This window comes from Oryza glaberrima, chromosome 11 (genome assembly GCF_000147395.1).
Source record: "Oryza glaberrima chromosome 11, OglaRS2, whole genome shotgun sequence".
Lineage (NCBI taxonomy): Eukaryota > Viridiplantae > Streptophyta > Magnoliopsida > Poales > Poaceae > Oryza > Oryza glaberrima.
Window position 1 is genome coordinate 22,298,680 of NC_068336.1, and position 15,138 is coordinate 22,313,817.

General features: G+C 33.4%; 1 protein-coding gene across 1 annotated transcript; it reads left to right on the forward strand.

Moving 5' to 3' along the window:
* The first annotated feature begins 4,509 nt into the window (after nucleotides 1–4,509).
* On the forward strand, nucleotides 4,510–14,983 carry LOC127755808 (U-box domain-containing protein 70-like). The gene is made up of 4 exons (XM_052281448.1): nucleotides 4,510–4,832; nucleotides 5,378–5,573; nucleotides 7,025–7,315; nucleotides 14,261–14,983. Exons 1-4 carry the CDS (start codon nucleotides 4,510–4,512, stop codon nucleotides 14,981–14,983), a joined length of 1,533 nt encoding a protein of 510 aa, XP_052137408.1.
* Nucleotides 14,984–15,138: the final 155 nt, after the last annotated feature.

Sequence of the window (15,138 nt, forward strand, 5' to 3'; positions counted from 1 at the left end):
TAAATTGGTGGACCCATTCTTTGAACCATTAGATTAGTAAAAAAAAAACCAATCTACCTCTAAACTGGGCCCCACCCTATTTGTATGGACGTTCGTGTAGGTACGTACTCCATACCATCTTATGTTCTTCTCTTTTCACTCTATTATCTTTCTTATTTTCCTTCTATTAGATGGAAAGCAAAATTTATATAAAAACATTTAAGTAACTATAGTATTCTTTTTAGAAACACAAAACAAACGCAGGCATTCACAACACGCGCACACTCATCCCTTAGGACGCACACACGTATACCCTACCCCCTATAAACACCATCAAAAACATTTAAATCATATATGTATTCTTATATGCTTATGTTGTTAGATTATTTATATAGTATCTAAATCACACATGTATTTGATCCGCTTATGTTGTAAGATAATTTATCATTAATAAATTTACAGTTAAAAACCCATATTTACTATAGAAGTATGTTATTATTATGCCCACCTAGGCATGTATGTATATACGTATGTTACTTTTTCTAAGAAAAAATATGACATCTTTTCTCCCTGTTACTTCTCCTATTTTCATGTTTTATTAGTTAGAAAAGCAAAAAATATTTTTTATAAAATCTAAATCATATAACTAATTTTTATCCGCTTATATCTTATGACTAAATTTACAGTTGAAGAACAAATTTAACTATAATTCAACTTTGAAAAGAAATGCCATTTTGGGTTTTATTTTCGGACTTTTGTGTGTCACTCAGGCAATTATAAAAAATATGAAATAATAATAATAATAATTATCATTATTATTATTATTATATCATCGTACATAACTTCATAATTAAATTAGATCTGCAAAAAAAAGTAAAATGAATATAACTATGAGCAATGCTGCCAAACTTATACTAAAAAATAAATAACTATAACATCTAAATCACGTGATCCGTTTATTCTATATTCACTGTAATTTAACTTTTCATATGCCACTTCGGGGTTATATTTTTTTTTAACTTTAGCATGACATTCAAACAATTATGAAATTATGAAAAAAAAAAGATATAGATTTTATCGTTCTATATAACTGCACAATAATTAAATTAGATCTATAATGATAGAAGTAAAATGCTAAAAGGACTAAATTGAATTTATTTGGAGAAAGTCTAATACAATTGATATTTCAATTTCATAACAATTTTTAAATACTTAGATATTAATGGCCTTACATCTATAATATACCATACCATAGCATTATGAGTTTTTCCACATATTATTACATATATAAGAAGCCACACTAAGGTCGTAGTGTATGCTAAGTATGTAATAACTTGCGTCAATAAGAACCAACCAAAAGGATGACTAACTTGATTCTACAAATAAAACATATTTATTAATAATAAAAGTTTTTTTATTTGTTCAAAAAATGCCACTAAACATTCAATTAAATAAGACAAAACACCTTACTTTTAAATTATAAATGTTTCCTAAACAAACTAAATATAGCTCTGTACTGAAGAAATCATAGATAATTATTTATTGCGATGTTTTAAATATCATATATTTTAAAAGCTAACAAATAGTTTGGAAAAATTATCTAAGCAATGCGATGTAGAAAATTTATTGAGAAATAGTGCTTTTCAAACATGGCATGTATCATCTGGTTGATATTCCGTCTATATAAGTTTTTTGCCCGCGCATGGCGCGGGCTACCTTTCTGTTATAAAAAGTCCACTTCATCATTTATTTTTAACACTCGCCTTAATGATTCAGTTATGTACATAATCTTTTCTAGCCTACATAAAATAGTTTTTTATGTTGGGTACTCCCTCTGTTTTACAATGTAAGTCATTCTAGCATTTCACATATTCATATTAATGTTAATGAACCTAGGCATATATATCTATCTAGATTCATTAACATCAATATGAATATGAGAAATGCTAGAATGATTTACATTGTGAAACGGAGGAAGTAGCAATTTTGAAAATACAAAGTACGCACCAACATATAGCAATGGACGGGACAAAATAGCGTTGATTACAGGCAGCCCGAAGGCAATGTGCAAAAAACAAATTAAGTACTCGATAAAATAGCTCTGATATTGTGTGCATGGAAACTAAACGGAACAACTAACAGTTAAAGTTCTACCTTATATATAGACTATTTTTCTACTATGCTCGGTTATACTTTGGGCCGGTCAAGTTATTTTTCTTAACTTTAATTTATCAAATTATTGCCACATATGCTCTATTAGACATTTAGCAAATATCTTTATTTAGTACCGTTAAACACATTGGTGTGGTCCTTAATTAATTAATGGGTGACACAGACATATATTTACCTAGAAAAGAGACATTTTACTGAGCTTGCATTGCTGGAATTTATCATTTAAGATGGCAAAGTAAAAGGCCTATTTAAATTAAAAAAAAAGGAAATAAAATGCAATGGACCTGGTTTGCTTCCTAATCTGATAAATTAAGCTCAACTCTTGGTTTTGCATTTATAGTTGCATCATTCACCCTTCCATCACCACATTTTTTTAAGGAAACCTTCCATGATCACCTTTAATCTGCTATATAGATAAGATAGCCATGTTAATTTCCCAGATTGTGCAGAAGCACTGCATGTACTTCTGGTAAAACAAAAATAAAGGCGACACTTCCATAATTTGCAGAATGATTAATGAAAACGATACTAATTCGCTGCGTCGACGGACAGGAGCCTGAAACTTGGCCTGGTGACCAGGAAGAATCAGAGGTGCGTCGGAGGTACAGCTGCAGCCGATAGATAGCGCTGATCAACCAGCAAGAAACCTGCGCGCAAGAATCCGCCGAGTTGGATACCCCTGCAATCCAATCCACACCAGGTAACATGCTTCAACCAGGCATAATCGTGATAACATCACAACAGCCACGTACACGAATCGAGTGTCTTAGACCGGTACGTACGCAGCGAAAGGATCCAATCGTAATGACCACACAACAGATTGGATTGGTTGCCAATACGTACGTGGGCTTTCGGAACATGCACATGTCAAAAAAAAGCCCGCGTAAAACATACTCGTACAATCTACGGTGATGGTGTTACGATCTATATAATTAATATGGTTGGATTTTTCTTGTTAACGTAAGAGCTTATAAAAAGTGGTATAGATAGCTCACATCATTCGCAAACATCATAAAATTAGTTTTAGGTCTTCTTCCATCCTTAGAAACGAGGTACCAAAACTAATCTTTTAAAATTAGCATAGTGGTCCACGCAAAGTTAACATTAAATTTGTCAAACCATATGATCGATGCTACAGAGGCATTTTTAAAAAGATGATCGAGAGATTTTATTAAAGAACGAGTTGTACTTTTGGATATTGGCCAAAGTTTGCTGAAATATACTCCCTCCATATTTTAATGTATGATGCCGTTGACTTTTCGACCAATGTTTGACCATTCGTTTTATTCAAAATTTTTGTGCAAATATGAAAATATTTATGTCATGCTTAAAGAACATTTGATAACAAATCAAGTCATAATAAAATAAATGATAATTACATAAATTTTTTGAATAAGACGAATAGTCAAACATTAGACAAAAAGTCAACGACGTCATGCATTAAAATACGGAGGTAGTAATAAAAATAAAGCACGTGCTTCACTTGCCTATCATCATCATTGAAAGAGAATCTATTCTATACCATTGAGTTTATTCGAGTTCAACAATTTACCATCAACATTGTCTCTTTCTATAATATATCAACGACTTTATCAATTGTTCTACAATACACCATTGAGCTTCTTTCCAAAAATACCTAAAATACCTTTAGAAACATACAAGATTAACAATTGATTTATCTCGTTAGAAGTTTCAGAAAAATATGAAAATTTTTATGTGGCCTCGTTACACAACATGGAAGTTTGTATACATGTTTCAAGTTTTTCTGGTATATTTAATTTTTAGAAAAAAATATTTTTATATGGTATATGAGAGAAAATTTGCTTATACGAGAGATAATAGCACAAAATATCTTATGTAGTGTATGAAAGATAATTTATATTAAAAACATTAATAAAAAAGGATCTTATATAACATATAACAGATAAGTTATATTTTCTAAAAAATATAAATGTAAAAAACTTAAAACTTCTATACAAACTTCCATGTTGTGTAAGGAGGCTATATAAAAGTTTTCATATTTTTTTGAAACTTCTAATAGAATAAATCAATTATTAACCTTATATATCCATAAGGGTATTTTGGGTAATTTTGAAAATAATATCCAGCCCAATGACGTATGGTAGAACAGTTGATAAAGTCACCGGTATATTATAGAAAGAGACAATGTCGATGGTAAATCGTTGAACTCGAACAAACTAAGTGGTATAGAATAGATTTTCTCTCATTGAGAATGATGATTCTATAAGAACCCATATGCAGCCACCCTCGCCGTGCATCCCCAGTCCCTACAGTGAAGGCACAGAGATTAGCTTCCAACACTATTAATTTCTCACCCCAACCAACAAGCCTATAGCCATGGCTCATGAGCTGATCCCGGCCCAAACTACTTCCAGTACTCATAAGCATCTCAATCTAGACTTGTTTTTGCACCAGGCGTACTCTGGGCCAAACAAGAACCAACAGGTGCTGATAAAGCCAGGTGGTAATTACTTACAGCCAGGTGGTAATTACTTACAGTTTGGTGTGCTAGCGGTTCATGATTGGCCTCTGTATGATGATGAAGACCAATCCAAAGGGAAACTCGTCGCTCGTGCACGGGGTCATCACATGCAAACTGTCCAGGAAATGGTTGACCAGTGGTTCACTACTGGCCAGATCGTCTTCGTCGACGGCTCAGAGTACGTTCAGTTTCTTTCCTCCTCCTGCATGTGCCTGCTAGTGAAATTGGGTTTTCATTTTACAAGTTGTTTGACTTTTTTTATAGTCAAATATCTTTCAACTTTGGCTGTGTTTAGTTCACATTAAAATTGGAAATTTGGTTGTAATTGGAATGATGTGACGGAAAAGTTGAAAGTTTATATGTGTAGTAAAGTTTTGATGCGATGGAAAAGTTGGAAGTTTGAAGAATTATTTTGGAACTAAACATGGCCTTTATAGAGAAATATAAAAGTATTTTTAACACAAAACAAACGTATTATTAAAATATATTTAATGTTAGGTTTAATGAAACTAATTTGATATTTTAAATGTTGCTAAATTTTTTATATAAATTTGATCAAACTTAATAAAGTTTAACTAGGGAAAAAATTCAAACGACTTATAATACATACATACATCTACGTGTGTATGTATCTATCTATGTGGATTGGCTATTTGATTCACAATACATACATACCACTTCGTGGACATGCATGGATTGATGGATATATCGACATCTACGAAGGTTCGTGGGATCCACGCTTTTAGTTGCTGGGACTTACACAACTGGTCAGAAAGGTGAGTGGGCTATCGTTGGCGGCACAGGAAAATTTTCGCTTGCACAAGGTGTAATACACAAGGAAATGGTGAGGACTAATCCAGGCACTGGGGAGGTCAGATTGCTTCAAATCCGCGCCAAGTACAGCACTGTGGAATCATGTGTAAGTATATACAAATTTGGCATCCGAATTTATGTATCACATAGCATGGCGGAAAGTATTTTTTACACCTAGGTGCCATGGCCGAATTTCTGTTTTACTATGCATGTAATTTAAACAGTTATATAAAAATATCATAAAATTTGATAAGATAGACCATGATAATATAAGATACTATACAAACATGTAAATCTAAATTCGATCGATATATGAAAAAACAAAAATAACAAATTTTATCTGCACTGTACGGGTACTATTCACTATCTTTATTATTTTTGGCTCTCTAGTTGTAGATCAAATTTAGTCCTGCATGTTTGTGTATAGACTTATATCATCACAAACGATGTTACTAATTATTTTTAATTTTTTATATAACTATTTGTATCGCATGCAAATGATGGGTGCCATGGCATCTAGGTGTAGAAAATCCTTGTCCCAGAGCATGGGGAAAGCACCATTGACATAGTGGTGGAATCATAGGTGCCTCGATCAAACAGGGTTTAAATCTTGATGACAACAAATATATATAGTTGCCTATGTTTTTAAGTAGGTTCAAAGATTTTAAAAAGAGCATAATACAATAAAGAGGCCATAAGTGATTTAAAAAAACATGAGGAGCTTATACGAGCCCAAAACTCAACAGATCAGTGCTAGGAGTAATTTTTCCCAACTGGAAAGAGAGACTACGATTTAACTTAGCATTTGTTATAATTGTGGCAGCAAATTTTTCCTTCTCTTGATAATTGCTAAAATATTGTCGCAGGCTTTTTTTTATTACAAAACTTTCAAATGTAACTATAAAACTACTATAGTTATTATAGTATAAATAAAATATAATTACACTTCATTTACATGGAAGGTATACTACATACACAAGCCTTCTTGTGTACACATCAACTTAAAAAATATCACAAAATATTTGTATATATACTTTTAGTATATTGTATCTATGTATAAAGTTCTATCTTCAAATTTATTATATAGAGAGCAACAAAAAAAACAAAATTCTAACAACTCTTAAAACTTTTTATGTACACACCATACACACCAACTAACAAATTTCAACAAAAAAAAAATTTTGATAGTTTAGGAGTATAAATCTGTCAGAATTTTAACTTTGTTTACTCCCTATATATAATGAATTTATATAGATATAAATATTACTAAAAACATATATAATTTTATTTTTAGATTTTTTTTAATAGTTTTTAGTTGGTCTGCACGATGCATATATGAGAAGGATTATGTATAGGATACATTCCCATCAATGTATCGGCACTATTCCTTCGTACCTTCGTGTCAATGCAAGTCATCAGGCATTGCGTTAGGTAACTCTCAGTGCATGTAGACATGTAGTTTTGCGCCCCCCCCCCCCCCACCTTTTTTTTGGAGGGGGGACCGCATGTACAATGTAATAGTCTTGACCTAACACGAAAATAAATTATATGATGCAGTGTGAACAGAATGCTGAAGAAAAACAAAAGAACCGTGACATAAGGATGAAAATATTGTTGGAACAGTTTGCAAGATATCGTGAGTGGATTGAGAGAGAACCTTCTGCCTTGGTTAACTTCATCGACTACAAAGCTTCAGAGGTAGATGCTGCAGTCAACGATACCAACAGGCATCTTCTTGGAACAGGTGGATTTGGTACTGTGTACAAGGCAGTCATTCGTGGCGCAACAGTTGCCGTGAAGATTACCAAAGAGATAAGCCACCGAGGAGTGCGGGCGTTCGCTCAAGAGGTAAATAGGTAATTAAGTGCGGAGTTCTTTTATGGTGCTTCATCTATAGAGATAAGATAACCATGGCAAATCATAACCGTGGATTATTCACGTCTCATAATAATAACAACATTTTATCTCCGTAATTTGAAAATACAATTTCAAAATTGTTTTATTTGTATTCCGGATTTTCATTAATCTCGTGTTGTGTTGATCTAGATAGACTCTTCTTTCTATATTCTCTATTTTTATTCGCAATTTTAGTTATTTCTAAATTATATTCTTAATTGAACTTTTTCATTAATACGAGAATTTCTAGCGCCTAGATTAAGTTTTAGTATATCATTTTATTTTGTAATTATTTTTAAGTTTATTTGGAATTCATATTAAGTTTATCTCTAGAGCGAACGCGGTGTCTCCTTTCAAGCCTATCTTAGGTGTTAGTTTACAGGGACTTATTCGCTTTCTTTGATTAATGTAAGAATTTATAGGCTTTGAGAACAAGGAATTTTTCGCTTTCTTTGATTAGTGTAGGAATTTATAGGCTTTGAAAACAAACATGGAGACTTATTTTTATTTTACTTTATAATAAGACAATACATAAATTATATACGATATCTAGTCAAAACTATTGTACAACCTCCTAAATTCAACCACAATAACTTTGACATGCTATCATCTAACAATTATTATCTTTTGTTATTGTTAGAATTTCGAAACCTTGAGAACAATCTTCTTTTGTAGTTATCTTTTTTAAGAAGATAAGGTATTACGACCATATGTGTAGATTTTCTATCATATTATCATTATTTTATAATATTTTTTCGATTAACATGGTATTTTTGGCCTCTAGAACAAAAACGTGGATTTTTCTTCAAGCTATCTTATTTAGATAATCCTGACTCTTCACCTTACATCAGTTACAAATATTCAGCCATACTGTCCAAGCATGGAAGACTGTCACGTTCACGTACGCATGCATGTATGGTGTATTTATTAATTAATTAGTTGATGATGTTATTATTAGAGATTAATACATGGAAAGTCCTTAATTAATTACCTAGGACACCATCAACACCAACCAATACCGGAGCTATGGTGGTACGTGCTTGATGAGGATTGCTTGCCCGTGCTTCGCTACGAATAAATTATTTCTTAGGCTAAGTACTCCCTCCATCCCATAATACAAGGCGCACACGTATTTCAAGATTCAACCTTTAAAACATTTGACCAACACCTAGTATAAAATGAAATGAATTTTATTTGTTAAAAATTATATCATTAGATTAAGATTTAAGTTTACTTTTATATGGTTATAATTTTGTTGCTATAAACCTTATAGTATACGAGAAATTATAACCTAAAGATTAGTTTTGGAGACCGTGCCAACTTTGACCACGCCTTATATTATGAGATAGATGGAGTATTGATTAGAAATTTTAATAATAATTAGGATGGATAAAAACCACTATTGCATATTGATATCCTCATGTTCTCATAATGCTCAAGACGGACGTGGATGGTCCGACGATCAAACGGCGGTAAGAACTGTGGTAGGACGTGTCCCACAATTGGACTCATCTATTAATGGTCGGCGCTGAGGACTGTGGTAGAATGTGTCCCACAATTGGTCTCATCTATTGATGGTGGACATTGGTAACGAAGAAAACCAGAAAAGCATAAACACGATTGATAACATGGTAGAGAGAGAGAGAGAAACGACTATGGTGACCTCCGGGTCTGATCTGGATCGCTCATTTTTTGTCCAGTCCGATCTAGTTTTTCTTCTAATAATACACATGGTTTTTGCTGAGTTTTTTTTTGCCCCGATCTAGTTTTGTAATAATACACATGTTGCATAATACACATGGTTTTTTTCAGGTCTGATCCGGGTCGCTCATTTTTTTCCGTCTGATGTGGTTTTTCTTCTAATAATACACATGGTTGATCTGTTTTTTTTAATAATACACAAGGTTTTTCTACTACTATCTAGGTCGTCAAGTTTTTTTTGCTGTCCGATCTGGTAGTTTTTGTTCGGGTCGCTGGTGGATGGTTTTTTTGGTTCGATCTCGTTTTTTGGTCGTGTTGCCAGTTGATTGTTTTTTCAGTCCGATTTGGTTTTATACGCGTCTAACACAGATGACGGATGAAAATTAAGTTGAGTACAAAATATCTTCAATTTTATAAAAGGTAAAGATAAAGATTAGGTAACTCTATTTGGGATTCAATCCTTTGTGTGCACCAAGAAAAAACCGGAACAAAAAAAATCGTGACCCACTAAAAAATCGGACGAAAGAAACCGGGCCCAAAGAAAAACCGCGCTCGGAGAAAAAACCAATCGGACAAAAAAACCAGAAGAAAACCGAGCAAAAAAATAATTTACGGAAGCCTTACTTATTTTTAATCTCTCTCTCTCTCTCTCTCTCTCTCTCTCTCTCTATATATATATATATATATATATATATATATATATATATATATATATATATATATATATATATATATATATATATATATATATATATATATATATATATATATATATATGTGCCCGTGCGTTGCAACGGGTGAAGGCTATTTTAATTTTGTTATTGTTATACGTTTTAGTTTAGGTGAAATCTACTGTGAGAACTCGTTGAATATATATTTTATCCAACTTCCTTTCATGTTGATTTGGTGTTTTTCATCATCTTAATTTGAAAATTTAGAGTTCTAATTTGGGAACTTTTGAAACGGGGGTTTCATATTTGGCTTGTAGGTTTGATTGCTTGCGGTTGTCGGCCTTGCGTGGTTTACACAGGAAGACGCGCGTTCGATGCCAGGTGATGGAATCGGACAGCGTAAGCGCGTGCGACGATGGACGAAAAATTCTACGGAAGCCAAATTTAAATTCAGTTTAATTTATTTATTACTACAACCGTACTAATCAAAATATAAAAAGTTTTATAGTTGGAACAAGTATTAAGAAAATTTGTAAAATTAAATGGGAACAAATTCTAAAGGCTAAAATTATTAAATTTTGAGACGGAGAAAATACCAAATAGAATACTCTATGGCCAATCACAATTAGAAGATTATGGGCTCATGCGTTACTTGGGCTGAGGCCCAGGCAGGCATTGAGCCCCTTCGCTGTCCGTCTCGCATGCAATACCGGTCTAATCCCTTTTTTTCTTCTCGCTAATAAACGAAACGGCTAAACAGAATAAACGAAGCCGCAAAACAGAAACAGAATCGGATTAGAAAGACGTACGAAAATTTGTGGCAAAAACATCTTCAATTTTTATAATAGGTATATATATATATATATATATATATATATATATATATATATATATATATATATATATATATATACACTAGAAAAAATATCCGTGCGTTGCAACGGGTAAAAACGTTTTTTATACTATACATTATACTCCCTTGTTTTTAGACCGAATGCTTTCTGGTTTTTGGACCGAACGTTCATTATTTCTTTCCTTTTCAGCTTAGTCCTAGAGCAGTCCGCTGCCTCTATCTGCTCGGCCTGTCTCTTTTCGGCTCAGCCCACAAATGGAGCTGTAGGCCCAGCTCGAACAGTCCTTTGCTTGGCCTATCTCCCTTCGGCTCAGCCCATAAGTGGAGCTGTAGGCCCAGCTCGAATAGTCTCGTGCTTGTACCATGACGAAGCCGATCCTCCCACCAAATGTGGTAATCCGGTCGAGCTCGCATAGTACTGTGCACATACGATGACGAAGTCGATCCTCTCCGTCAAATGCGGCCGAATCTTTCTCGATCTCCAAAATTGTTGAGAGATTTTAATCCACTTGATCTCCTTTTTCGATTTTTTTTTTACAAAGTCGAAGCAATCCGCAAAACTCGGAATAAAAAATGACGAACTAAAGGGATGAGGAAAGAGGCAAATCGACATGGCGGCGGCGCTAGGGTTCGGCCCGACAAAAAAAAACCGCCAAAAAATAGCATGTTGGGTTTTGTTGAAACCGGAAAAACGGTGAAAGAAAAAAAGAAAAAAAACAACGCAAAGAAAAATAAAACGGAAAAAAGGAAAACGGACGAAAAAACGGGGAAAAACGGTGAAAAAAATGACCACAGGAAAATAAAACGGACAAAGGAAACGGATAAAAATTAATTTTTGTCCTTTTCTATGTTTTTTCTTGCTGTGCCGGGCTTTTTTTTACAATCGTTTTTTCTGCTTTTTTTTATCCGCTTTTTTAGGACGTATAGGAATCGGTCAGGTTTTTTTTTTCCTTGCCGCGCCTTTTTTTTTCCGGACCGGACTTTTTGAATTACAATCGAATATTTTTTATCGCTTTTTTTATTAACGGGCGAAGGAAACATCTTATACTTAAACAGTAGTAGATTCGAGGAGAAAATATATGGGCTGAAAACATATGGGGAGATAGAGCTGACTGTGTACGAAAAACTACAAAAGAAAAATAAAGAGGACAAAAAAGAAAAATAGACGGACAGAACAAAACGGAAAAAAGGGGAAAAAAAAGAAGAGAAGCGGACAGAAAGGAAGGAAATCCGGAAAAAAAAAGAGAAAACAGCGAAAAAAAGAAGTCGGACGGAAAGAAAGGAAAACAGAAAAAAAGAGAAAATAGCGAAAAAGAAAAAAAAGAGACGGACGAAACTTTTTTTACCGGAAGCCTTACATATTTTTTAATTATATATATATATATATATATATATATATATATATATATATATATATATATATATATATATATATATATATATTAGTTCATGCCTTTCTTCTTTTAATCGGAATCCAAACCGATCTCGGTAATTTTTTTTGGAATTTGATGGCAATCGAGCAGACCACTTTGTATTCCTACGTTAGCACTATAACTCTAATTTCTAACTATATACGTATTAGATCTTAACCGTTAAAATCTAGATCTATTATAATCCAATGGTTAAAATCTTTTTCTTTTTATCCGATTAATGTGGGAATTTCTAGCTCCCACAGCGAACGTGGTGACTCCTTTCAAAGCTGTTTTAATAATATAATAATAGAATAGATAGACTAGCTAGGTGGCCCGCGCAATTGCGTGGCTAGTATCCATACAAAATTATTTACATATGAGTTTACTTAAAATTTGTTAAATAGCTTCCTCATTATATTAGGACTTTAAAAGACTGAACCTTATCATCTCTAATTTTCTAATTTTATAGTTTTTTAAAGTCACACTTGCCGCTACCTCTTGCTCTTTTTTCACCCATTTATTTGCTTGCTCGATCTACTACGGCATCTATTCGTCCTCCTTTGAACTTTAAAATAGAACCTTATAAATTTTAGACTTAATCAACTCATTGGCTTTCATTTTTATAACTTTTAGAAGTCCCATCAAACGCCGCCACTCTACTCCACTTATGCCCGTCCGTCTCCTTCTCTCTTTATCGTCATTTGGATTTTAAAAATCGAATATAATGATCGTCGGTGTTCACTTTTAACATTGTAGAAGTCCCACCAAACCGTAAGCAGGTTAGCCATTATACTTCTATACGGCCAGCCTGATGTCTTCCCTTTTAATTGTCATTGAGATTTTAAAATTCGAACGTGATTCTCATTATGGTTTATTTTTTACTTTCCTGCTAACCATCGTGTTTGTGCTGCTTAACAGGTTACCCGTCATCTCTCCTTTTAATCGTCATTGGGATTCTATTTGTGGTTTTGTTTATTGTGTTTACCCTTGTTATCTTCCCTCTTTAATATTATTGAGGTTTATTTTTTTACTTTCTAGAAATCCCGCCAACCACCGTGATCGTACTGCTTAACGGCCTGTCCGTCGTCCCTTCTTTTGATCGCCATTGGGATTCTATTTAGGTTTTGTTTATAGTTTTTAGATGTCCCATCAACTGCTGTCACTTTACTCCTACGACTTTGTTGCTTCTTCCCTCTTTATTGTCATTCGTCATCGTTGCGTTTTCTAGATGGATGGTGTTTATTGAAAATTCCATATTTTTTATTCCGATATTATATTATTTATAAATTATATTTATACTTGAGCTCCTATAATTATTTTTATATTTTCGAATTTAATTTGATTTTTTTTCAAATTTTAATTAAAATTATGTTATTTTTATTTATATTTTATTCTGAATTCTAATTAATCTCGTATTAGGTTTTTATATGTACTCTTCATTTAATATCGCTTATTTTTAATTCCGAATTTCAATTATTTTTAATTTGTATTCCAACTTAAACTCTTATGTCCTTTATTTTTCTAATTTTGGGTTTTATTTTATTTTTATTCCAAATTTTGATTAATATCGTATTGGGTTCTTATATAGACTCTTCTTTCAATATTAATTATTGTTTATTCCGAATTTTATTTATTTTTAAAATGTATTTCTACTTGGACGCCTAATGTTCCTGGTCCCTTTGCTCATGCATACATGATATTCTTACATTGTTTTATTCCAACTGTATTGGTTATTTGATTTTTTTTTATTTCTACCTTGTGTTAACGTGTCCTACACTGATTAGATTTGTACTCTGTATTTGATTACAGGATCTCCATGCAAATATGTCCGACTCCTAATCCTAATCATAAAGGTTTAATTAACTTGCCATCTCTGTATATAGAATAGGCCGGTCCCAATTTCCTGTAGTCGTTTTCTAGTTGGACTCCGATATTTTTCATGTGTTAATCTGCACCATTGAAAAATCTAAACAGCTACAATCTAACGATCAAAATATTTTCTCTTTTTCTTCGATTAATGTGGGAATTTTTAGCCCCCACAGCAAACGTGGTGCCTTCTTTCAAAACTGTTTTAATAATATAATAGATAGATAGATACTAGCTCAACTAGTTCGTATTGTACTTGCTATGTTTTCTTAATTGTTTCTCCATTGATGCACCTTTTTCATACAAAATGTTTTTTTACAAACAGCAATTTTGCCCAAAATATAAAGGTTTTCTTGCATTCTTATTCTTTCTCATATATGACACTACAACGCAGATTGAGATCCTCAGGAGAATCCGACATCCAAACCTGGTCACCCTGATAGGAGCCTGCACTGAGAAACTCGCACTCGTTTATGAGTATTTACCTAATGGTACCCTTGAAGATCGTCTCTTAAAAGAACGCAGAGGATCTTTCTCATGGGAAGAAAGAGTTAAAGTGGCTGCCAGCATATGCTCTGCTCTTCTGTTCCTCCACGAAACAAAACCTAATCCAATTGCCCACGGTGATCTTAAGCCCAGCAACATCCTTTTCAACGCTGAAAATGAATGCAAGCTCGGCGACTTTGGAATTTCCCGCCATTTAGAGTATACTCAACACACAGCAACACCTCTCCATGAAACAAAAGAACCAAAGGGCAGTGGGGGCTATATGGATCCGGAGTTCGCGAGTTCAAAACAATTGACCCCTCAGTCAGATGTGTTTGCTTTGGGTATCATTTTGTTGCAGCTAGTAACAGGGGAAAGTGCAGTGTTTTTAGAAAAATATTTATCCGTTAGTTTGGCCGCAGGTGTAAATTTGGAAACACAGAATACATCCAGGCAAAAGTTGCTCACGACACTGGAAATCGTGGACAGCAAACTGAACTTGGAAGACAAGTACGTAGGACACGTTGTACAAATGATATACCTAGGCCTGAAATGCAGCAGTAATGACAGGAAACAGCGCCCGGACTTGGCGACTGAAGTATTGCCCAAGATTGAAATGATGAAAGGCTAGGCCTAATGAGGATCATATTGAAGATACTTAATAATAATAATCTTGTGTAAGGATTCATCTATGTTTTTTTTTTTTTTTGGTGCGGGGATTCATGTATGTGTTACTGTGTGTTGCTGTGTGTTAATTATTTCCCATGTTATCGGTTGCAAGTTGGG